At 43.9% G+C, this 25,666-nt stretch overlaps 1 protein-coding gene across 6 annotated transcripts in view; it reads right to left on the bottom strand.

The window, feature by feature from the left end:
- The window catches only part of BBS2 (Bardet-Biedl syndrome 2), an 876,805-nt gene that overhangs the window by 83,834 nt on the left and 767,305 nt on the right, over nt 1-25,666 (bottom strand). For all 6 annotated transcript variants that reach the window (XM_033940623.1, XM_033940626.1, XM_033940622.1 and 3 more), the window contains one exon: nt 13,684-13,796. In XM_033940623.1, the coding sequence (XP_033796514.1) occupies nt 13,684-13,796 (113 nt within the window). The remainder of the gene's footprint in view (nt 1-13,683; nt 13,797-25,666) is intronic.

Here is a 25,666-nt window from a genome sequence, read left to right as displayed (position 1 = left end):
GGAATCCCCCAACAGTAATAGTTTTCTGTTTTTGGCTTTTTTATTTGTACTTAGGGTGCTCTTGTTCTCTTGAGTTTCCTTCATTGGTTCCAGTCCCACCTCCCTTCTGTTTTCCTGAGTATCGCAGTGCACTAGTGGAGCGAAGGAATTCTGTAGAGGTAATATTAGTGAAGGTGGATGTTTCTGTGTTACATGTCGCAGTCTTCCTGAGCCTACTGTGACCCATTTATTCCTGGGCTGTTTTATTCTTTGAGGTAGAGGTGGTAAGTTGGTATGATTTTGTGGAGTGATGGAATCTGCTTTAATTGTATTCAATTCCTGTTAAATTTGCAGAGCTCCTCCTTAATACTGGCAAGTTGAAGACAGATGGGGCAAGCCTTAAGCCTCCAAATAGTATGTCTTGGAATTAAAGCACCACAGTGATTGCATAGAATAAAGGTCATCTTGATTGGTTGTGAAGTCCTGATTATATGGGTCTCTATATATGAATAGTGGTCCCTGGGGTTGGTGGGACTATAAGTAAGACTACTAGTAGGCAGAAATATAGGCTCTATACCACCTAAAACACAGTATTTTAAACAAAAATGCAGGTTCTATCAGTGCTACCCTAAAACACAGGATTTATAACAGGATTTTCCCTACTTTAGTCACCCTGAGCCACAGGCACCAGATTATCAGACCTTAAAAGAACTTGAGGGGTACATAAGGAATAAGAACTCTTTCTATGAATAAGGGGGATTTGACCAATTGGACTTTAAATGTTAATAGTGCACATTATTCAAAAGGGGTGTAACAATCAAATATTTTTGATTTAGTGATCATTTTTATTGCAGAGAGGGTGGGAACCAGCAGGCCTTGAGCATACACGGATGCTCAAGGCCCCTCAGCTTCCTGAGCAGCAAGCACTAGAACTGTAAGTATGATGCTAGTCTGGGGTAGGGGATTGTAGATAGTAGAGGATAGGAGTGCTGGTCATGGGGGGAAGGGGGGAAGATTGTAGTAGCATTGGATTCCTGAGGATAGAACTGCCAGTCATTGGGGAGAGATCACAATGCTGGTCATTGGAGGGGTGTGGAGGATAACAGTGTTGGTCATTGGGAGGGGAGTGGAGGAAAAAAGCACCATCATCATCAGAAGGAGGCTCTAATATAAACTGAGATTCCCATTTTGGGGCCATTTTTTTGGCCCAAAAATCTATTCAAATATATACGGTATATATATTTGTTTGAGTCCAACAAAATTATAGAGGATTTTTAAGTCCAATAAAGTGAAACAAAAATAAAAATATTTTTGGAAACTGATTAAATGATTTTTTTCTATCTTGTTAGGCAGTATAGAATTTTCTGAGTTTGATTCAATAAGTTAACTTCATGTAATGGATGCATCAAATTATTCAGAATGAACTATTAAGACTAATTCAGCACACGTCTTGGAAGACTCAGATGTTAATTATTTAATCATTTACGTCAGTTATGATGACAGATGCTGGTTTAAAACTGAGTGGCTTTGACCCATGGCCATCTTTGCTGCAGAGTTAGCACAGAGTTTATGTGCTGACTAGCAAGTATGTCCTGAGCTAAGAAGAGAACTGGATTAAGATTGAAATATAATGCTGCCTCTATTTTCTTTCTTTTTTTAGAATGGGTCCCTTGCCCTGACGCAGCACTGAAGCGAAACGATGGCTTGCCTTTGTCGGCAAGGAGATATCGGAGACTGCAACACTTAAGATAGACAAAGAGACAACCTATTGGCTCATTTAATAAGTTCAGCTATCCCTGCATACCTTGTTTAAAGTTGTTTAAATGGTTATGAAACAACCTACTTATGAGATTTGAAGCATAATTATATCACATAAATATGTGTGCGGGAAGGACACCAAATTAAGGGTTTTTTTAGCCTATGAATTGGTTTCCCTTTCTAGCACTGCCTGGAAGATAAGCGCTGGCAACGTGCAGGGATCTGAGGCTTTTCCCCTTTTAGAGTGTTCGAGTTGTTCTTTTCAAAGCATGGACAATAGTAAAATTTGAATTATAATCTAAGGCAACATAATTTTTTTTTTTTTTGTTATAATATTTCTTTATTGAGCAAGACAAACAGAATAGTACAAAGCAAAAACACATCTGCATGCATAGAAAACCTGCCCAGCCAGGCAGACAAGAAGCACAGACCAAAAATACCACCGAAGGCAGATGGCTATGTAACAAGAGATGCTCAATACAGCATTTTACAATAATAATCCCCCCCCCCCATGGAAGCATGCTACTCCCCAATGTAAATACAACATAACAGAGAGAGCGCAAAAACCCCATCCACCCAACCCACCCCAACCCCCCCCCCTTCCAGACCCGTGTCATTCAGAAGCCGAACATGGAAGGTAGAGAAAGAAACAAAACTAGAATAGAAAAAAGATAAAAAAAGAGATCCCACCCAAAAGGGGGGAAGAAGAGAAAGGTGGTATCTATGAAGGGAGATGGAATGCCCCAGCAGTAACTAGCAGTTTAATAGTAAGCTACGCTCTCTGTGCGGAAGGGACAACCAATACTCCTCCCAAATATCCTGAAATCTAGTCCAAAGGTGCTCATCATGGGTCCCCGCAGCCCTCCGCTCCAGTAGTGCTAAGTCATATAGGGACAGGTGCCAGCGAGAGAAGGATGGGGCACACGGCTCACGCCAGAAGGTCAAAATGATCTTCTTGGCCAAAAGGAGGGCCTTGAAAACCATCTGCCGCTGCCCAACAGAACAGCAAGGTAGAGCAGCAGCATCATAAAAAAGGGCAAGAGAGGGGGTACATGCAGGCAATGAGGGAAACAAAGAGGACAGAAAAGCCCACACTCGCCTCCAAAAATCCCGCACCATGGGGCAGTCCCAGAACATATGACATAGGGATGCAGGAATCACAGTGCTTCGGTGCTGGTCAGTTTTGATGCTGAAAAGGCATTTGACAGGGTACGATGGGATTTCCTATATGATACATTGAAAGTTTATGGTTTTGATGGTTTTTTTGTATCTGCGGTCCGTGCTTTGTATGCACATCCACAAGCTAAATTGGTGTTATAAGATTTTGAAACTGAAAAGTTTTCTATCTATAGGAGAGTGAGACAGGGATGTCCGTTATCTCCGCTATTATTTGTGCTTACTTTGGACCCCCTTATTAGAGATATATACGCTATGTCATCTATACGTGGGATTGATATTGGAAACACAACTTTTAAACTTTCGGCTTTTGCAGATGATATTTTTTTTTTTTTAATTTACTTTCATTTTACATCCAAAGAAATTCTTTGATTAGGAAAAATAACATTCCAAAGAAGAAATAATAAAACATTAAATAATACATATGTAGTACCATGATAATAGTCCACTATTAGGGAGAGAGGATCAAGTACTTATCAAGGGTAGTTGATTATACAAAGAAAAAATTCAATGTTCATAACATAATACAGAGCAAATCGGTTGTATCTTTCTATACGGTCTGGCCGGTGACTTCAACGGCATCTGAGGAGTAACGGAAGCCGCTTTACCTTCCAGAAAAAATTGTAATTGATCAGGTTCATAAAAAACATATCTATTTGCTTGATGAGTAATACAACATTTATACGGAAAACGCAACTGAAAGGTAGCTCCCAGCCCCAATACAGATTGGCGTAGCATCAGAAATTTTTTACGACGTAATTGCGTCCATTTGGAAACATCCGGAAATATAGCTATTTTTGAACCATAAAATTCAACATTCTCAGTCCTAAAGAATAGACAAAGAACTGCTTCCTTGTCAGGTAGGAAAACAAAGGTCACAAGCAATGTAGCCCTCTCAGAAATTTCAGGATAAGAGGACTCAAGAATATTTGTTATATCTAGTTCTATTTGTTGATTTTCCAAGTCCTGATTCTTTCCTTTAGGAATATTCAAATAGTATAATTTCTGTAGAGGAGGCATTGAAGTCTCTGAATACTTTAAGACCGAGGTTAAGAACTGATGAAAAAGTTCCTTAGGTTATTGTAATCTGGTGACTGGAAAATTAATTAGCCTTAGATTTAAGTTCCTATTTGCATTCTCCAGATTCTCAATCTTCCTAAACAACATTGCTTTATCTTTAAATTGAAGATTAGAAGATTTCTGTAGATCAGAGACCTGTTTTTCAACTTTGTCTAGTCTCTGGTCTTGATGTTGAATTTTCACCTCAATATTTTTTAACTGTAGTAAGGAAGTTTGCAAAGTTGGTATAGTATAGGAGCATACCTTATGAAGGCTTTCGATAGCCTCCCAGAGTGCTTCCAAATCAATCACCGGTGGTTTCTTCAGCGGGGTCAGAAGGGAAGCAGGAATCATAGAAGTAGTTGAAATCTCCATATCCGGATTAGAAGTTCCATTCTCTAAACCACCCTGAATTCCTAGTCCCCCAGTAGCTGGCGCTTGATGTAAGGAGTCCAGCGAGACTGGAACTGCCTCCGGGGTCAAGGGTAAGCCAAACAGCGCTGGCGAGGTCAAAGACATCCCCGCCGCTTCCTGTAGTGCCGTCAGGGTCCCTGACATTCTCCCGGGGTGTGGGGGAACTCCCGGACCCACTGGGCTAAGCGATACTTCGCTTTTCGAAGCTGAGATCGACCCCTCTTGGCTAACCGGAGCGCCCTGGACAACTGGGACAGCAAACGATGTTATGGCTGTCTGGCGCGATAGCGGGGTGGCGAAGGAGGCAGGAAGACCATCCCTCTGTTTCCCTCTGCGCTTAGGCATAGTAAAAAGCTAATTGGTAAGTAATAAGCAATATTTAGTTTGCCGGTGCAGAGAGAGCCTCTAGCTATGCAACTAGCTCCGTCGCCATCTTGAATCCTCTTTGCAGATGATATTTTAGTACACCTCACTGACCCTTTGTCTTCTTTATCATCTTTATTGGAATTGATTAAAGAATATGGTGATTATGCAGGTTTCCGTATAAATTTTGGTAAATCTGAGGCGCTTGCGTCCTCTGTTGCAGTAAAGGCTTTTTGGGGGTCAGAATTTCCATTGACTTGGGCACAAGGGCAATTTATGTATTTGGGGACAGTAATGTTTATGTCGACTACTCAATTATATTGTCTTAATGTGGATAGACATCAACAGAATATGGAGATTTTGTTAGATACCTGGCAGGGGTTGCCCTTTTCTTTAATGGGTCGCATCTACTTGGTTAAATTATTTATCTTTCCTAAATGTTTGTATATGTTACAAACTTTGCCATTATGTTTATTCAAGAGGGAATTAAAGATCTTTTATAAAAAAAATTACTCATTTCTGTTGGGCTGCTAAGAAACCTAAATTAAAGATGACATATTTGCTAGGTAATTGGAATAGAGGGGGGTTGGGCTTGCCAGATATGCAGATTTATAATTATGCGTGTTTACTTTGTCATTTGGGTGATTGGGTAAATATGACAAGCATTTATACTCCACTTCAGATGGAACAGGAGTTTTTAGCTCCTTATGATATATTTGTGTTACTACATAGTTACCATCTTTTATTCGTTCAAGTGTTGTATTTAATACATTACAGAAGGTATGGCGTTGGTTTATGCAATTATTGGGAGGAAATCCATTGGTTACTGATCTCTTGCCTTTGCAGGGTAATCCGGCTTTTCTTCCGGGTAGAGATTCTAGGGAGTATAGATTATGGGGTGCAAGAGGAATTTTAAGATTGGAACATATACTGGGAAACGAGGGGGAACTATTGAATCGCACTGAATTAATGGCTAAGGTGGGAGAAACTTGGGGAGCGCAATTTGCATGCATACAAGTGGAACATTATGTGAGATCTCTTGATATAGTGCAATTGAGTATACATTTGGGTACTAGATTGAGAGAGTTCTTTGCTCAGGAGGAGGGGATGTCTCTTTCGGTGTCTTATATTCATTCTATGTTGCAAAAATTACAACCAGACAAGGATTATCAGAAAATTAGGGATAAATGGGAGAATGAATTACAACTTAATTTGAGACATTGGGATATTGCCCGTACTTTAAGAGCGATACCTGGGGTAACATCTTGTTCATGGTTAAAAGAAACATATTATAGGGTTATATTACGTGCCTTTTTTTTGTTGTACTAGGACCAACTTCTTTAATTGTATTTCTCTTCCTGGAAATGTCCAGCTATCTTTCTGATGTAATCCGCTTAGAACTGCAAGGTACAGGCGGAATACAAGCATGTAATGTAATGTAAATAATAAATTATATGTCAAAAATAATTGGAAGATCATTGCGCTTCACTCCTTCTTTCTTTATTTTGGATTTGCCAGAAGCTCTTGGCCATTTACCAAAATGAAATAGGGTGTTGTGTGGAAAAATGAGTCTCTTGGCTAGAAAATGTATATTACAATATTGGACGATCCCTGATCCTCCGAGGTTCTGGCATTGGCGAAACCAATTACATCAGTTGGCCATTTGGGAAGCTAGAGATGCAGGAATTGTAAGAAAGCAAAAGATGTTATTTATACAAATTTGGGATTCATATTTGCAAAATTTGCATCCTAAGGGTCGTAATGCGATTTAAGTTGGATCTCTTAATTGGGCTTTTTATTAAGTTAAATGAAGAGAGTAACATTGGGTAGAGAGTAGAGGTCTGCACGGGAATGGGGATCGCGGGAATCCCGCGGGTCCCGCGGGGATCCCGCGGGTTCCCCCCCCTGGCCCACGGGACTCCCACGGGGACGCCCCCTGGCCCACGGGACTCCCACGGGGATGCCCCCCGACCCACGGGACTCCCACGGGGACGCCGCCTGGCCCACGGGACTCCCACGGGGATGAAAACAGCCTACCTAAATTTTGGCGATGCAGGCATGCAGCTTACAAGTCCGGCGTCGCAGCAGGAAATAGCCATGCTGAGCAGTGAGCTCAGCACGTACACAGATGAAAGCCTTGCTTGCTGATTGGTCCGGCGGCCCCGCCCCGCCGTGCCGCTGGACCAATCAGCTAGCAAGGCTTTCATCTGTGTACGTGCTGAGCTCACTGCTCAGCATGGCTATTTCCTGCCGCGACGCCGGACTTGTAAGCTGCATGCCTGCATGGCCAAAATTTAGGTAGGCTGTTTTCATCCCCGTGGGAGTCTCGTGCTCTATGGTTCTAAGTCTTCTTTAAGTCTTCTTACTGCAGAGTTGGTTCCATTCTCGGTAGGGGATACCTCGGTAGGCTCACTGCTCAGCTACTGGGAACCCAGATTCGATCCTGTTCTGGGTGGAGGACATTTGTGGGGTGGGGTGGGATGGGGAGGGGGGCTAGTTTGCGACATCGTGCAGGCTCACCACTCTGCCTCTGCCGGCAAAAGCACAGTCTGTCCCATTCTAGGGGAGAAAACCTAGCAGGGACCAGGCTGCACCACAATACTGGCTTCTAGAAAGCACAATGGACTGGGGGGGGGGTCTAGCAGTGTGTGGCACCATTTGGACCCATGCAGACTTGCACGGCCATTCAGATGCTGACCTGAGGTCCCTTTCCATCCAGCATCTGTCCCTCCCCCTCTTTCCATCCAGCATCTGCCCCTCTGTCTGCTGCTTCTGCCCAGCATCTGATCTGTCTCCTCTCTTCCTCCTTTCTGCCCCCTCTGTCATCCCATCCATCATCCACCCTTCTTTCTCCCCCCCTTCCATCCAGCATCTGCCCATCTTTCCCCCCTTTCAGCCCAGCATCTGCTTCATTTCTCTTTCTCCCCCTTCTATTCAGTGTCTGCTCCATCTTTCTCTTTCCTCCCTTCCATCCGTATCCTCCCCCTCTCCTCCTTTCCATTCAATGTCTTCCTCCCCTCTCCTTTTCTTTCCATCCATCATCTGTCTTTTTCTCTCTCCCCAGGCATTCCAGTTTGTCTTATCTTTCCCCTTTCATCCAGTGTGTCTGATCCCTCCCCATTTCTATCTACAGTCTGTCTCCTCTCACCTCCTACATCCAGTATCTACCCCTTCCCACCTGACACCTCAGCCGCCGCCAGACTGATGCAAAGCCTTCCCTCTGATGTCAGCTCTGACTTCGGGGGAAGACTTCTGGGTCGGTTACATATGGCTTGCTGCAGGCTGCCTCCAACTCCTGCTGTTATCTGGACTCGAATGAAATGGTGGAAGGGAGTGCATTTTTGGACACAGAAGTCATGAACTGGGGAGAGAGGAAAGGAGGGAAAGAGATGCTGAGGTGGGGGAGGGAATAGAAAGGGAGAATTGGGTGTGGGTGTGTCAATGAGCAGGAAAGAGAGATGGTTGTGTACACACGGCAAATGGAAGAAAGAGGAGAATTTTTGGTCGTAGGGAGGAAGGTACAGAATATGATAGGGAAGAAAAAGATGAGAGTGAGAAATGTGGCAAGGGAACAATGAGGCAGATTGAAAGGGATGCAAGAGGGAGGAATATTGGACAGTGGTGAAGGGAATGGAGGGAGAGATGTGGCATAATGCTGGAGAGGGGTGATAGAAGGAGAAATGTTGGGCGTGGGGCTGGTGGGCAGGCACGAAAGATGAGAAAGAGATAAATGCTGGACCATGGTAGGGGGAACCAATGGACAGCAACAGAAGAATTTACAGAAGATGGGAAAGCGGAAAAAAGAAACTGAGACCAACTTTATGGAAAAATAAGTCTCCAGACAACAAAGGTAAAAAATGGAATTTATTGACTAAAATATGTTAGCTTTGAGAAATGTATATGGCAGATGTCTTTGTATTGTGTTCAAAAGAAAAGGAAATGCATTTCTGGTTTTATTTCTACAGTGTTGAAGTACTTGTTGACCCTTGCTGTGACTGGTGGGGATCACCAAGCACCGCCAGCAGAGGGAATGGAGGGAGAGATGTGGCATAATGCTGGAGAGGGGTGATAGAAGGAGAAATGTTGGGCGTGGGGCTGGTGGGCAGGCATGAAAGATGAGAAAGAGATAAATGCTGGACCATGGTAGGGGGAACCAATGGACAGCAACAGAAGAATTTACAGAAGATGGGAAAGCGGAAAAAAGAAACTGAGACCAACTTTATGGAAAAATAAGTCTCCAGACAACAAAGGTAAAAAACGGAATTTATTGACTAAAATATGTTAGCTTTGAGAAATGTATATGGCAGATGTCTTTGTATTGTGTTCAAAAGAAAAGGAAATGCATTTCTGGTTTTATTTCTACAGTGTTGAAGTACTTGTTGACCCTTGCTGTGACTGGTGGGGATCACCAAGCACCGCCAGCAGAGGACCTCCTCTAGAGATGGCCAGAACTCCCCTCCACCAAGCGCAGCAGTCGCTGGCAGCATCCATGAGCCACTGAGGTGCCAGCATCTGTGATTCAGGGACGCTACTGCTGCCTGCCAAGCATGGCAAAAGGGATCCCTGGCCAACTGCAGAGGAAGTCCTCAGCTGACAGTTTGTGGGTTCTCATCAGCTGAGTATTTATATTTTATATTTACATTAGAGGTTCTGGTAGAAACCCATTTACAAAGTATGTATTCTTCCCAATTAATTTTTCCAAATTAGTAAAGTCTCTTTGCTTATTTGTAAATGGGTCTCTACCAGAGCCTTTAATTCAGTAGCATAATTAAATAAAATAACTATTTCTGAAGTTTATAGGGAAGGGTGGTGACGGAGGGGATTCCTCGCGGGGACGGGTGGGGACGGAGGGGATTCCTTGCGGGGACGGGTGGGGACGGAGGGATTCCTCACGGGGACGGGTGGGGACGGAGGGATTCCTCACGGGGACGGGTGGGATTTTGGAGGGGACGGGTGGGATTTCTGTCCCCGCGCAACTCTCTAGTAGAGAGTACTATTAGATGAGAAGGGGTGGGTGTGGAGAGGGATAGTTAAGGTTCAAATTCATATAGATAAGTGGGGGTTTAATGATATTGTAATTTTTTTAAATTTTTTATTATATATATTAATAATTGATGTATTATTGATGTCTTGTGATGCTGTATTTATTTGCAAGTTTTGTACCCTAAGGGCTGTAATGAGATTTTAAGTTAGATTTCTTTATTTATGAGAACATTATTGGGTAGAGAGTACTATTGGGTGGGAACGGGTGGGTATAGAGAGGGAAGGTAAAGGTTCAAACTCATATAGATAAGTGGGGTTTATTGATATTGGAATTTGTCTTTTATTATGTTTATTAATAATTGCTGCATATTGATGGTTTTTTTAATGCTGTATTATTGTATTTGATGATATTTGTATCAATAAAAACTGTTTGAATCTAAAATATAATATCTACTGTGCAATCCTGGGAGTCCTTAAACACTACTCCATAATTAGGGAAGTCCGTGCACCAGATATTCTGCGCCACAGTAGAATCCACCTTAGATTGCTCAAAACTGCTGAAAAACAGGAGCCAGCGGAGAAAGCTTAGACATAGCTTGAGAGAGCCTGAAAGAGTAGCATGGGCATCCTATTGTTTTGTAACCAAAGAAGCAGTAAATGGGATGGAAAAAAGAGGACAGCACATTAGAAAAGTCCTTTAGCGAATACTGTGATATGGAAAGAGGAGATTCCAAATTTTGCTCTTTCAGAATAGAGAATGACACGGGGACAATTTTTTCCCCATCCCGTCAAATTATTTTCCTGTCTATGCCCCATTCCTGCAAGCCTCAAACATTTTAAAATCATAAGTGTTCGAGGCTTGTGCAGTTAAGGCAGAGCTTATAGGAACGGGGCAGGAACAAAAATAAAACTTGTGGGGATGGGACAAGGAAATTGAGTTCCTGCAAGGACGGGGACAAATTTGTCCCCATATCATTTTTATTTCAGAACCCCAGCAATAAAATGGTGGACAAAGCCAGGCATAAAAGTTCTGCTGATGGAGGTGTCCTCATCCAAATCTGGACTCTCAGGGCAACCATGTTGACTAGTCCCAGGAATGGTATCAGCCAGATCCAAAATAAAAGCAATGTCAGGAGACAAAAGTGGCATAATATTCATATAGCATAATGCAATCAAGCTCTGCCATAGTCGGATGAGAGGGCTCCTGAAAAGGAACCTCTGCCACTGGTGCAACTGGTTTAGAAGAAACCAATGCACCCATCGGCTGCATCCAACGAGCTGGGTCCAAAGAATACACTTTCCAGAGGAACTGAAAAATGTCCGGTGAAAATTCACACCTTATCCACTTTAGGGCCTTGTTGATTTGCTCGCACCATGCCAAAAGAGTACCCAGACTCGGAACACTGGCATTTGTCGCCAAACTCCAGAATGGCCTCTAGGTGAGACATTTTTATGAAATCACAGACCCAGGCCAGCTCCCCAGCCCTGGAGGACCTGAAGGAAGTGAAACCTGAAGTTCCCACCCCCTCCCACTGCATGCTGTGGTATGCAGTATACAGTCACTGATCTGGTGCCAATCCGGTGCAATCAATGCACACATTCGACAGATTAGGGGCTGGGGAGTCCATCCCAATGATTTTTTATTAAATCGAGGAGTTTTGAGGCAGAAATAAAACTTTGAAAAAAATATCAATTAAAATGGCTGCTGCCAGCGAATTTACACCAAAAATAAACAAAATCTGAAAATAAAAAATACTGATTTGGGGTTTGGGGAGGTGGGAGACCTGAACCCTATTCTCAGAAACTCTCAAAAATTAGTTTTAGAGAGTTTCACAGACCACAGCCTTAGTTCCTATAGGAAATAATGGAGGTGTTCTCACAGTGTGTGAAGTGCCTGCCTGTCAGCTCTTTTCACTGCTGCTGAATGGAAGAAAAGAATTTATGCTTCAGAATAGCTCCAAAATTACCAGACTTGAAGATCTTCCAACTACAAGTTGGGCGGACACTGACTGTAACCTTTGCCCTCAAGGATCCTCTCCATGTGACCGGGGATGGGACATGCAGCCTACACCATGAAACCCGGAGAAGTTTTACTCAGGATAGAAACAGCCTGCGCTTAAACCCCTGACAAGATCAGAGGGCAAGTGAACTTCCAGGGAAATAGACCCCAAGTCCAGGAACGGTGGCACACAGCAGGCTAGCTCCACATATCCACCAAAGTTTCTCAGTGAAGCAGCAGTCCGGCTCTGCGGGACTGCATCCTTTTATCTGACAGAGGATCACCGCAAAGAGATCTCAAGGCTCTCAAACCACTGACTAAATGAACTTTAAGCGAAAAAATAAGAAAAAGATGCAGAGCAAATCCAAAAGACATCTGCATGGATTGCTTGTAGAAACTGAAAACTACGGGGAGCTCTAATTCTCTCTCTGAGGTAGGAGGAGCATGTGCTCAGAAAAGTGTACGGATTTCTGCAACTCCTGGATTTTGGGAAGGGATTGAACACCTAGCATACTGAATCCAGAAGGGACATAACAGAAACTGGAACATTTTTACACTGATTGAGATTGACCCAAATATTACCAATTTAACTTTTAAAATAAATCACTGTATCTCTAAACGTCAAACTTGGGCTATGTCTGTCCAGATGAAGCTAAATTAGGCCCAAAATTGGATCATCTTCCTTCCACTGTACTTTTGGATTCTGGAGCCTCCCTACAAACTGAGTTTTCCTCTAAGATTTTGGGAATACTTTTTGATTCTTCTCTTACTTTTAAGGATCAAAAAAACTCTCTGGTTAAGAAATGTTTTTTCAGCTTACGAATTTTGAGGAAGGTCAGATCTCTTTTCCATCAACGTCATTTTTCTGGTTTGGTCCAATCTATTATATTATCCTGGTTAGATTATTGTAACGCCATTTAACTTGGCATCACTAAGAACTGCCTTCAAAGACTACAATTTGATCTATGGAAAGAGCAAATTCGACCATGTGACTCCTTTACTTTTCTCTCTCCATTGGCTCCCAGTTTATTTTAGAATTCAGTTTAAGGGCTTCTTTTACAAAGGTGCACTAGCGGTTTTAGCACGCACTTAGCGCGCGCTAAAATGTCCTGCGCGCTAGCCACTACCGCCTCCTTTTAAGCAGGCGGTAGTTTTTCGGCTAGCGCATGCTAATCTTGTGCGTGCGCTAAAAACGCTAGCGCACCTTTGTAAAAGGAGCCCTAAGTGTTTATGTATTGTTTTTAAGATTTTACATGGTATTTTTGCTCCTCTTGTTCCTCTGCTATGGAATGTTTATAGATTTTCATATGCGAGATTTTCATATCGATTTAAACTTTCTCTTCCTTCTAGGAAAGGAATTCAAGGAGTTAAGAATTTAAGCAGCTCTCTGGCGTTTAAATTTCTCCAACTATGGAATGAACTTCCCCTAATTTTGAGGTGTCTCAATTCCTTCCAACTCTTCTGTAAACTTCTAAAAACTTTTTTATTCACTAAACATTTTGAAAACTAACTCTTGTATTTCAGTTTACTTTATTTTTAATTTGTTAACCGCATTGAGCTTCCTTTGGTTGAAGACCCGGTCTATAAGGTTAAGTTTTAGTTTAGTTTGTTCTGTTTACACATGACAGCAGCAGCATGGGGTGGGGGGGAGGGGGGAAGAGGCAAAATATACATGCCAGCCAATTTTATTATATCAAGGAAAACAAATCGAATAGTACTGAAAAGATTTTTTTTGAATCGATCAACTCTATTATATACTGAACTCTTAAGTACATTCTTCTATTATGATCACTAAGATGAAATACTTATAATGATACATTTCTATATTTGGTAAACATGTCCAACTATTTATCATTGATTATTTCTGTGGGCTTCTTCCTCCTTTGCATGTTTGTACACCAGAAGTAAATCTGGCATTCTAGAAAAAATTAAATAATCCAGGTGATGCTCACATGTCCCTCAACAGCCTGGCATCTTCGGCTTGTACCAGCATGCTACGGATCAGATTGGATCGATCAGCCATGTCTGCAGTAAGCTTCTGGTGCACAGAATGATATTCATCCACCTGTGTCAGAGAAAGAGGAATTATTTAAAGCTTTGAGCAAAAGAGGGTATATATATAGGCATATTAAGAAGAAAGTATCTATTTCATACCAGATGTAGTTTGAACATACAGTTCTACAGTATAACCTTCAAACTGCCTTTCATATAACAATCATTTACAAATATTTTCTGTGCAAGCATCATAAAGTCAAACTGAGAATCTAAGTCCTATTTCACCAATTTTCAGCATGTGAAAAAACTTATATATTATCTAAGGAAACCGTGGAGGGGCATAATACAAAAAAACGTCTAAGTCCCCTTTTGGTCTAAGGCCTTAAACGTTGAAAGCAAAAGCAGGGAAAATGTCCATCATCAAAAAAAACGTCCAAAAGGAGGTTTTTTTGATAATGGCCTGCCTCTACGTTCAGCTGTTTAAACGCCCAGACCACCACACTACATCTAAACTTATACACTTCTCCCTCCGGATTCGCGGGGATAGGGGCAGAGCTGGACCGCGAATGGTGAAAAACCGCGAATATCCGGCTCTGACCCACCCCCGCCTCCCTCCCGCCCTTACCTGGTGGTCTAGCGGGCTTTCGGGGCAGGAGCGATCTTCCTACGCTCCTGCCCTATGCAGATCGCCATTAGGAAATGGCTGAGTTCCCGTAGTCTCTCGAGACTACGACGGGAACTCCCTACAGCCATTTCCTAATGGCGATCTGCATAGGGCAGGAGCGTAGGAAGATCGCTCCTGCCCCGAAAGCCCGCTAGACCACCAGGTAAGGCCGGGATGCCGGGGGAAAGACTTAACGATGTTTTTTTTTTTTCTTTTTCCCCCTCCTCAAAAAATTGCGAATTTGTGAAATCGCGATTGCCGAAACCGCGAATGGGGAGGGGGTAGTGTACCCCATAATGAACCAAAAAAACACCTAAGCCCCAAACATCCAACACAAGGGCTTTTAGGCGAAGGAGGAGCCAGTCCTTCGCCTAAAAGCTGGATTCTGTAACCGGTGTCTGTCGAAAACAACACCGGTTACAGAATCCACCCCCCCACGACATCAGGGCAAGAGGGAGTCCAAGCCCTCTTGCCCCGTGGCACTCCCGACCTCCATTACGACATCGGGGCAATAGGGAGTCCAAGCCCTCCTGCCTAGCGGCCCCCTCGATTACGTTCGGGGCAGGATGGAGCCCAAACCCTCCTGCCCCGCGATCTCTAATCCCCCCCCCCCGAGTCCAATGTGGCCGGGAGGGAACCCAAGCCCTCTTGGCCTCTCGCCCCCCACCCCTTTCAAGATCGGGCAGGAGGGAGCCCAACTCCTCCTGCCCAGGTGGACCCCATACCCCCCACCCCCCGCTACAATACGGGCAGGAGGGATCCCAGGCCCTCCTGCCCTCGATAGGGCATCTCTCCTGTTGCGGGTCGCGGCAGTTCGGGTAGAGGAGTGATTGCATCGCGGTAGGGGAGATGAGGCATTTCTCCTGCCGCGATCATTGCTGTAGGGGGTAGGCAGGTTGCTGGGGCCGCTGAGCTGATCGCAGCAGCCACGATCAGCTCAGCGGTCCCTTTTTTGGCACTTAGACCTGTTTTGACTTTGTCTAAGTCAAAACGTATAAGTGCCGACTAGGCAACCTGCCTAAGGTTTTGGTTATACCTGCTGCACGCCTAGGTCTAGGTCAGCCCACCTCCTGCCCACTGCCCGCCCTTTCCCCTCCTGTAAAAACGCCTCTTTTCTCTCTGTGCGCCTAGAGGCAGGGGAAAGGCCTAAGCTGGTTTTAGATACGTCTAAAACCAGCTTTGGTTATGGGTACTTGGACGATCAGGCTTTTTGATCTTCCAAGTAGCCATTTAGGCCACTTTTTAGATGTTTGGTTTTTTTTTTATTATGAACCCCATAATATGTAGTAAATTAATCTCAAGTCATCAACTGAACAGTAAAACACAACCTGGTCATTTTCTTTGATTTTCATATAATAAAGTACTATTTTATTAATATTTTACAGAAGCTCAGATTCTGATAAATCCACAGATGACCATTTGTCTTTTATGAACTAGCCCTCATCTATTATTGTTCCACTAGTCTTTAAGCCCGTTACATTAACAGGTGCTAGAATAGATGTGTCTATCTGTCTGTCTGTGTTTCTTTATCTCTCTCTCCTTGGCCGCTGTCTGTATCCTTCTGTCTCCCCCTCCCCCCCGAGCAAAGCTGTCTGCCCCTAGCACCCACCTCCCCCCCAAATGTCTCTCCATGGCCCTCTTCTGTCTCCCCCCAAGAGCAAAGCTGTCTGTCCCCAGCACACCTCCCCCCAAAGCAGCCCCCTTTCCCTATCTCTCCATGGCCCCTTCTGTCTCCCCCCCAGAGCAAAGCTGTTTGCCCCAAGCACACCCCTCCCCCCAAAGCAGACCCCTTTCCCTCTCCCGCTGACTCTCTCTCTGGCCCCCTTTCTCTGTCTGTCTTTCTGTCCCTCTCCCTGCCCCTTTGTCTTTCTTTCTTTCTGTCTCCCTCCCTCCAGCTGTCTGTCAGTCATTTTTCCCCATTTCCCTGTGCAGCAGCATTTCCATCCCACTTTCCTATGCAGCAGCAACAGCATTTCCCTCCTATCCCCTTTCCTGTGTAGAAGCAGTAGCAGCATTTTCCCCCACTCCCCCTTTCCCTTCTCTTCCCTGCTCCGTTCGGCCCCTCCCCCTTCTTTTACTGCCGTTGTCGATCCGGCCTGCTCCTGACCCTCCTGGCTCCAGCCGCGTAGGCAGCACTTTAAACACGCTGCTTCGTGGCCTTCTACTGGCGATTTCCTCTGCTGCGTCTGTCTCCAATGATGTCATCAGAGACGCGGCAGAGAAGGGCGCGAATCAGCGTGTTTATAGTGCTGCCTATGCCGCTGCCTATGCCGCTGGAACCGGGAGGCGATGGAGAGGGCAGGGGTGCTAGCGGCCGGCAGCTGCCGCTCCGCAGGTGGAGAGCAGGGAAGGGCGCGCATGCCACTTGTCTTGCGTCGCGTGAGGCCAGACCGTAAGCCGCACATGCGCACTTCCTATGGTTCGCTACAGCTCACGGAAAACGGACGCACGCATAGGAAGTGCACATGCGCGGCTTACCGTTTTATTATATTAGATAATAGCTTTGCTGCAATGACCTTTCTAGCATGGGCTCAATTCTTCTGAATTCTGTTTAAGACTGAGTCATGATTCATCTGTAGAGATTGGAGACATACAAGACTTAATGCTAGGGGTATGCAACACTGGATACCAGGACATTTCAGACTAGAAAAAAAATCCCCAAATCACCAGATCAAATGATGTGATTCACTAAGAAGCAAAGGGTAGGAGTGAAGGGCCACTACTTAGACTGGAGAAGGGTCACGAGTGGTGTTCCGCAGGGGTACTTGGACCGCTGCTGTTCAATGTATTTATTAATGACCTAGAAACAGGGATGAAGTGCGAGGTTATTACATTACATTAGTGATTTTTATTCCGCCAATACCTTGCGGTTCAAGGCGGGTTACATAAAAGTTTTCAGAAATTACATAATAGTTTACAGGAATAGCATAAGAAATTTGCAGATGACACAAAACTATTAAACGTTAAGCTCCAAAAACAAGAGTGGGGTTTTTTCTTCGAGATTTTCTACAATATCATAAAGCATTTATTTTACAACAGTCTACCCATTGGTTCTCTACTTCAAATGCCTTATGTCCCTTTATGGCTTCAATTGGAATATGCTCTCTATCCGACATATCTATCGTTAGCCCCTCTATTAACCTCTGATGCTTTACTCTCTTCTGCAAATCTCATCATCTCTCAATTTAATACCTGTCTCCTTGAATTCGATGAATTGTTAGAAGCACCCGTTAGAAATTCAGCGTATATATCTCTCTGGTATAACTCATCTTTTCTTATAGATAAAAAGCCAATATTCTGGTCCCAATGGGCTAGGCTTGGAATACAATACTTGACAGACATCTGTACCCCCTCTCTACAACTTTTGACATTTTCGGAACTACAAGACAAATTTGCCCTACCGGCCTCGTCATTTTATCAATGGCTTCAACTTTCCTCAATGATTAAAAAAACTAAAGTTTTACAAAAGAAAGCTATTGGAATCCCCACTATACTCACCCTATTCCCCAAACTTATTGATATAGGCCATGTTGCTTCTCATCTTTATAAAATACTCCTGAACTCCCGATCTGACATTCAAATCCCCCTTCGAAAATCCTGGGAGATGGACTTAAACTGCCATTTACATGATAAGCAAAGGGACACTTTTTGGTCAAAAACCATTTGCACTATTCCATCTGCTAACTCTATGCAGCCCATGTTCTTCCTCCATCACAAAACCACCTGGATACCCCAAAAACTACATGTTTCAGGACTGTTATCCTCTAACAAATGCTGGAACTGTAAATTGCATTCAGGTACCTTATTCAATATGCTGGTGGAATGTTCCTGCTTACAGAATTTTTGGACAAATGTCTGGTCAACTATCCAGAGAATCTTTAATCTTACTTTAGATTTTTCTTCTTCAGTAGTCATATTAAAATCAGATACTCCTTTGCTCAATTTGCCAATATCTCACTATGCCTTGTTCAATACACTTCTCATTGTCGCTTTGCGACTCATATTATCTAATTGGAAAACATTTGATTCTTTAAACGTACACTTTTGGTTCCAATCCGTCCTGCTACAACACAAACGTGAAATGTTGATCTCCGCTACCATGCCTCTGACCTCTAAAGTTCATGTTAAATGGGCTATTTTCAATGACTACTTGAATTCTCTTTAATGCCTCACTACCAATAAGTCAACACTTAACATCTTCTATAACATGTTTCTCTCTTTCCCTTTTCTCCTCTTCTTCACTCTTTCTGTGGCCTCTGGAGGACTCTCTTCTCTTTCTCGTTTCCCTTTTACTTTCTTACTTTTCCTCCCCCTTTCCCTCTCTTACCTCCTAATTAATTTTTTTTTTTTTTTTTTTAGTACTTTCTTAACGCCTACTACAATATTTTAGACAATATTTCTATCTTTCTATTATATGTACCTAATCATTTCTTGTTGTACCTGAATACTAGTTTTTACCCGTTTGTTGTTCCATGATTCTGATATTGATATTGATTGATTGTTATTTTTCTTTTATTGTATTTTGAAAAAATATTTAATAAAACTTCATGGAAAAAAAAAAAAAAGACACAAAACTTTTTAGTGGGGTTAGGACTAAAGAGGACTGTGAAGATTTACAAAGGGACCTGAACAAACTGGGAGAATGGGCGAATAAATGGCAGATGAACTTTAATGTAGAGAAATGTAAAGTCTTGCATATAGGAAACAGAAACCCGATGTACAGCTATACGATGGGCGGGCTGGTAATGAGTGAAAGTAGCCTAGAGAAGGACTTAGGGGTACTAGTGGATAAGACGATGAAGCCATCGGCACAGTGCACAGCGGCCTCAAAGAAGGCAAACAGAATGCTAGGTATTATCAAGAAAGGTATTACAACCAGAACGAAGGATGTTATCCTGCCGTTATATCGGGCGATGGTGCGCCCGCATTTGGAGTACTGCGTCCAGTATTGGTTGCCATACCTTAATAAGGATATGGCAATACTCGAGAGGGTTAAGAAAAGAGCGACACGATTGATAAAAGGTATGGAAAACCTTTCATATGCTGAAAGATTAGAGAAACTGGGGCTCTTTTCCCTGGAGAAGCGGAGGCTTAGAGGGGACATGATAGAGACGTACAAGATCATGAAGGGCATAGAGAAAGTGGATAGGGACAGATTCTTCAAACTCTCGAAAACTACAAGAACGAGAGGGCATTCTAAAAAATTAAGAGGGGACAGATTCAGAACCAATGCTAGGAAGTTCTTCTTCACCCAAAGGGTGGTGGACACCTGGAATGCGCTTCCAGAAGGTGTGATAGGACAAAGTATGCTATTGGGTTTCAAGAAGGGATTAGATGATTTCCTGAAGGAAAAGGGAACTGAAGGGTATAGAAAATTATTGTACAGGTCCTGGACCTGATGGGCCGCCATGTGAGTGGACTGCAGGGCACGATGGACCTCTGGTCTGACCCAGCAGAGGCATTTCTTATGTTCTTACATTCAGAACAAAAACACTTTTTATTTATTTATTGGGATTTATGAACCAACTTTGGGCTCCTTTTACGAAGATGCGCCAGCGTTTTTAGCGCATGCACCGGATTAGTGCGCACTAGCCGAAAAACTACCGCCTGCTCAAGAGGTGGTAGCGGCTAGCGTGTGCGGCATTTTAGCGCATGCTATTCCGCGCATTAAGGCCCTTACGCACCTTCGTAAAAAGAGCCCTTTATGAAGAGATTCGCCCAAGACAGTATACAGTAGATACATAAGAATTTGCAATTTTGTTAACAGCAAACAATAGTAATGACTAAATATAAACATATATATAATGAGGTAAACATGGAAATGGCAAATTTAAACCTAGTAATAGGACCAACATGAAACAGTATAAAAATATACACATTTAACAGCATAACAGAAATATGATAAATGTTAGTAGAAAACAAACAATACCATAACAGACAATATGGAAAAATATTCCCAATACGATGACAACATAATACCGATGAAACGCCTGGTTAGCATACATTAGAACACTCTGCTAATGCTTTTTTTTCTACAAAGCAGCTTACTACCGGGTTTCCCTGAAAATAAGACCCAGTGCGTTTTTGTGCCTAAAATTAATACGACATTGTCTTATTTTTGGGGTATGAACATGATCATCTCTCCCTTCATCTCCTTTACCCAAATTCATCCTTTCCTTTTTCTCCCCACTTGTGCTACATCTTTCCTCTCCTCCCTCGTGCAGCAGGACCCTTCCCCAGCTTCTATCCTTCCCTCCTTCCCATCCCTCATGCAGCAGGACCCTTGCCCAGCTTCCCTTCCCTACCTCATATCCCTTGTGCAGCAGGACCCTTGCCCAACTTCCCTTCCCTCCCATCCCTTGTGCAGCAGAACCCTTGAGCGAGCACCCCCCGATCACCCGCCCCCACAGCTGAATCCCCATCCTTCCCATCCGAACCCCGCCAACCGTGAGCCCTACATACCTTCCTAAGCAGCGTTAGGCCAGCAGCACTCTAAACAGACTGCTTCGGCCTTGTCCGCCCGTGAAGTCACTCTGCCATGTTACTGATGATGTCATAAGTAACACGGCAGAGTGAATTCATGGGTGGACAAGGCTGAAGCAGCCTGTTTAGAGTGCTGCCGGCCCGATGCTGCTTATAGAGGTATGTACTAGGGCTCGCTTATGGTCGGCGGGGTTTGGATGGGAGGGAGGGAAGGATAGGGGTTCAGCTGCACGGCAGGGGTGGGTGCTCAGGGGATGGTGCTCACTCAAGGGTTCTGCTGCACAAGGGATGGGAGGGAGGGAAGGGGAACTGCAAGTGAATCCCCGGACTAGGGCTTTATTTTTGAGGTAGGGCTTATATTAAAACCTACCCCCCAAAATCCTGCTAAGGCTTATTTTCAGGGTAGGTCTTATTTTAAGGAAAACACAGTATGTAGTTGAGGGTTCAAGTGCAGATAAGAACATAAGAACAGCCTTACTGGGTCAGACCAATGGTCCATCAAGCACACTAGAACCTGGCCAAAACACAAGGTGTAGCAATATTCCATGCTACCAATACAGGGCAAACAGTGGCTTCCCCCTTGTCTTTTCTCAATAACAGACTATGGACTTTTCCTCCAGCAACTTGTCCAAACCTTTCTTAAAACCAACTACGCTATCCGCTCTTACCACATCCTCTGGCAATGCGTTCCAGAGCTTAACTATTCTGAGTGGAAAAAAAATTTCCTCCTATTGGTTTTAAAAGTATTTCCGGTTAACTTCATCAAGTGTCCCCTAGTCTGTAATTTTTGACGGAGCGAGAAATTAATCTACTTGTACCCGTTCTACTCCACTCAGGATTTTGTAGACTTCAATCATATCTTCCCTCAACCATCTCTTTTCCAAGCTGAAGAACCCTAACCGTTTTAGTCTTTCCTCACATGAGAGGAGTTCCATCCCCTTTATCAACTTGGTCGCTCTTCTTTGAACCTTTTCTAATGCCACTATATCTTTCTAATATCTTTCTAATATCTTTCTAATAACTTTCTAATACCTTTTCTAATGCCACTATATCTTTCTTCACTATATTAGATATTATATTAGAAAGATATATATTAGAAAGATATTAGAAAGATATTAGAAATATTAGAAAGATATTAGAAAGATAAGGAGACCAGAATTGAACGCAATACTCCAAATGAGGTCGCACCATGGAGCGATACATGGGCATTATGATATTTTTGGACTTGTTAACCTTCCCTTTTTTAGGTTCATACAATTTTTATTGATGCAAACAACAACAAAAACAACGCCAGGGCACCCCAAGGGTACACAGTACACACACTGATGCATCATATACAATAAAATAACAAGCTTGTACAGAGAAAATGTAACAACAACCAAACTCCCCCCCATCCTACTCTACATAGGGCGAGTGAGATTAATGAGGCAGAAAGGCACTCCGAGGCCCTGGACTCTTATGAGCCCCGAAGATGCCACACCATCCCCACCTATGCCCACTAATCTATTCGTAACTAAGTGCCAAAACCTTTCAATACCCTCCCCTCCCCAATCCCCTCCCCCCCAATGGTACTCTCCACCCCGCCCCACCAGTACTCACCAGTACTCTCCCAGCCCAACTGAGCGCCCAGATTAGGACACCCATCTTAATACTGCACTGTGGCCCTTTGGATGCAAGGCTTGAAAATATGGCTCCCAGATATTCAAGAACAACATATTTCGCTTTCTAGCCCCTCTGGCGTTGCGCGCCTTCCAGGTGGCCAACTGATGCAACTGGTTCCTCCAATGCAAAAACACCGGAGGGTCAGGGACCGTCCAGCACTGAAGAATACATTTCCTGGCCAGTAAGCTCATCTTCCTATACAGAACCCGACGCCCCCTAGGCAAATGACCAAAAGCCTCTGGCAAATCCAAGACAAAGTGTGTCGGGGTACTGCGCAAGGCTCTCCTAATTAACCCTGATATGTAAGAGATTATACGCCTCCAGAAGCGCTGGATAATGGGGCAGGACCAAAAGGCATGTCCCAAAGTATGTCCCCCCATCCCACATTTATGACACAGTGGTATTACCCCTACTGTAATACTGTAATGAGTATAATAAGCACATAAGGCCATCCTATAATACATTTCCTGCAACCAAGCACACGGGGTCACCCCAGGCGTTGCCCTCAAGGTACGGGCTACATCCCAATGTCCCAAATTAATCTGCAATTCCCCCTCTCATTTACTCTGGATGATCTGGTAGTCCTTGGCTGGTTGTAACTCATGCAAACTAGCATGAATGCTAGATACCGAGAGGGCCACCCCCTCCTCCCGAACAAACAACTCCCGCAGCCTGGCCCCCAAATGCAAGCGCAACTGTGCTCTGTCGAGGGATCCCACATAGCGCTCCACTTGATGACACGCGAACTGTGCTCCCCAGGTCTCCCCAACTTTAGCTAGTAAATCTGCACAGGTCAAAAGCTCCCCATCATCCCCCCCAAATATGTTCTAAACTTGTGATTCTTCTCGCTCCCCAAGACTGGTACTCCCTGGATTCCCTACCTGGAGGACAGCAGGGCAGGAGAAAGAGATCAGTGACCGTCGGATCCCCTCCCAGGGCATGTCAAGCCGCTTGTAATGTGCTAAATGATATACTTGAGCGAATAGTAGAGGGCAATGCCCTCTGTGGACTATGTAATAACTCAAACACATCATAGGGAGCAAACAACTCACGTTCCATCTGAAGAGGGGTATAGCTGCTGGTCTTATTCACCCAATCTCCCAAATGGCGAAGCAAATACGCATAATTATAGACCCTCACATCCGGTAATCCTAACCCCCCCTATGCCAATTCCCCTGCAACTGAGAACCGGGCAACTGAGAACTGGGCAACTACAGACCTGTGAGCCTTACATCTGTCCCTGGAAAGATGGTTGAAGCACTGATCAAGGATAGCATAGTCCGGCACTTAGATACACACGACTTGCTGAAACCCAGTCAACATGGGTTCAGGAAAGGGAAATCATGTTTAACGAATTTACTTCAATTTTTTGAGACCGTGAACAAGCAAATTGATAGTGGAATGCCGGTGGACATAATATATTTGGACTTCCAGAAAGCATTCGACAAAGTTCCACATGAAAGACTTCTCAGGAAACTACAAAGCCATGGAATAGAGGGAGATATACAAAGGTGGATAGGCAAATGGCTGGAAAACAGGAAGCAGAGAGTGGGCATAAATGGGAAGTTCTCAGACTGGGAGAAAGTGACTAGTGGTGTGCCCCAGGGCTCGGTACTTGGGCCGATCCTATTTAATATTTATATCAATGACCTGGAAGACGGAATATCCAGTGAGATCATTAAGTTTGCAGACGACACAAAGCTATGCCGGGCAATCAGATCGCAGGAGGATAGCGAGGAACTCCAGAGCGACTTTTATCAGTTAGAGAAATGGGCAGAGCAATGGCAGATGAAGTTCAACGTGGAGAAATGCAAAGTAATGCATTTAGGTAGTAAGAATAAGGAACACGAGTATAGAATGTCAGGCGCAACTCTGGGTAAGAGCGAACAAGAAAAGGACCTGGGTGTACTGATAGATAGGACCCTGAAGCCGTCGGCATAATGCGCGGCAGCGGCAAAGAAAGCAAACAGAATGTTAGGCATGATAAAGAAAGGAATCACGAGTAGATTGGAGAAAGTCATAATGCCGCTTTATAGAGCAATGGTCAGACCACACTTGGAATACTGTGTCCAACATTGGTCTCCCAACCTAAAGAAGGATATAAAACTGCTGGAGAGGGTGCAGAGACGAGCAACGAAGCTAATAAGAGGTATGGAGAACTTGGAATATGAGGAACGACTCAAGAAACTGGAACTGTTCTCCCTTGAGAAGAGGAGGCTGCGAGGGGACATGATAGAGACGTTCAAAATACTGAAAGACATCGATAAAATAGAGCACAAAAACAAATTATTTACATTGTCCAATGTGACACGGACAAGAGGACATGGTTTGAAGCTAAGGGGGGACAAGTCCATGACAAATGTCAGGAAATTCTGCTTCACGCAGCGAGTGGTGGACGCCTGGAATGCTCTTCCAAAGGAGGTTATTGAGGAATCCACTGTGCTAGGATTCAAAGGCAAATTAGATGCACATCTCCTTACGAGAGGCATAGAGGGATATGGGTAATTAAAACTACATCAGGTGTATACCTGACTGGGCCTCCGCGTGTGCGGATCGCCGTACTCGATGGACTGATCCAGAGATGGCAGTTCTTATGTTCTTATGTTACCTGCAATTTCAGTTTCTTGGCCCCCCAACAGAAGCGAGTAACCCCTTTATAAAAAAATGCATAAATCTTTCTTCAGAAAGCACAACAGCAAAGTCTGCAAAATATACAGCCATTTGGGAAAGATAAACATCTTAACCACGCAAATGCGCCCCATCAGAGAAAGGGGCAATACCCGCCAGGTATCCAGCAAGAGCTCCATCTGTTGCTGAAGCTTATCCACATTAAGGCGATACAAACGGGAAACCTGCATGGTCATCAAAGTCCCCAAGTACACAAACTGCCCCGGCGCCCATGTCAACGGAAACCCATTCCCCCATAGGGCCTGAACCACCGCAGCGGATGCTAACACCTCCGATTTATCCAAATTTAAGTGGAACCCTGCATGGTCACCATATTCTTTAATCACTTCCAATAAGGTTGTTAAGGAGGGCAATGGATCTGTAAGATGTACTAAGATATCATCTGTAAAGGCCGATAACTTAAAAGAAGTAGTTCCGATATCAATCCCCCATATAGAGGGCAT

This window comes from Geotrypetes seraphini, chromosome 4 (genome assembly GCF_902459505.1).
Source record: "Geotrypetes seraphini chromosome 4, aGeoSer1.1, whole genome shotgun sequence".
NCBI lineage: Eukaryota > Metazoa > Chordata > Amphibia > Gymnophiona > Dermophiidae > Geotrypetes > Geotrypetes seraphini.
This window is presented reverse-complemented; position numbering and strand designations above follow the sequence as displayed.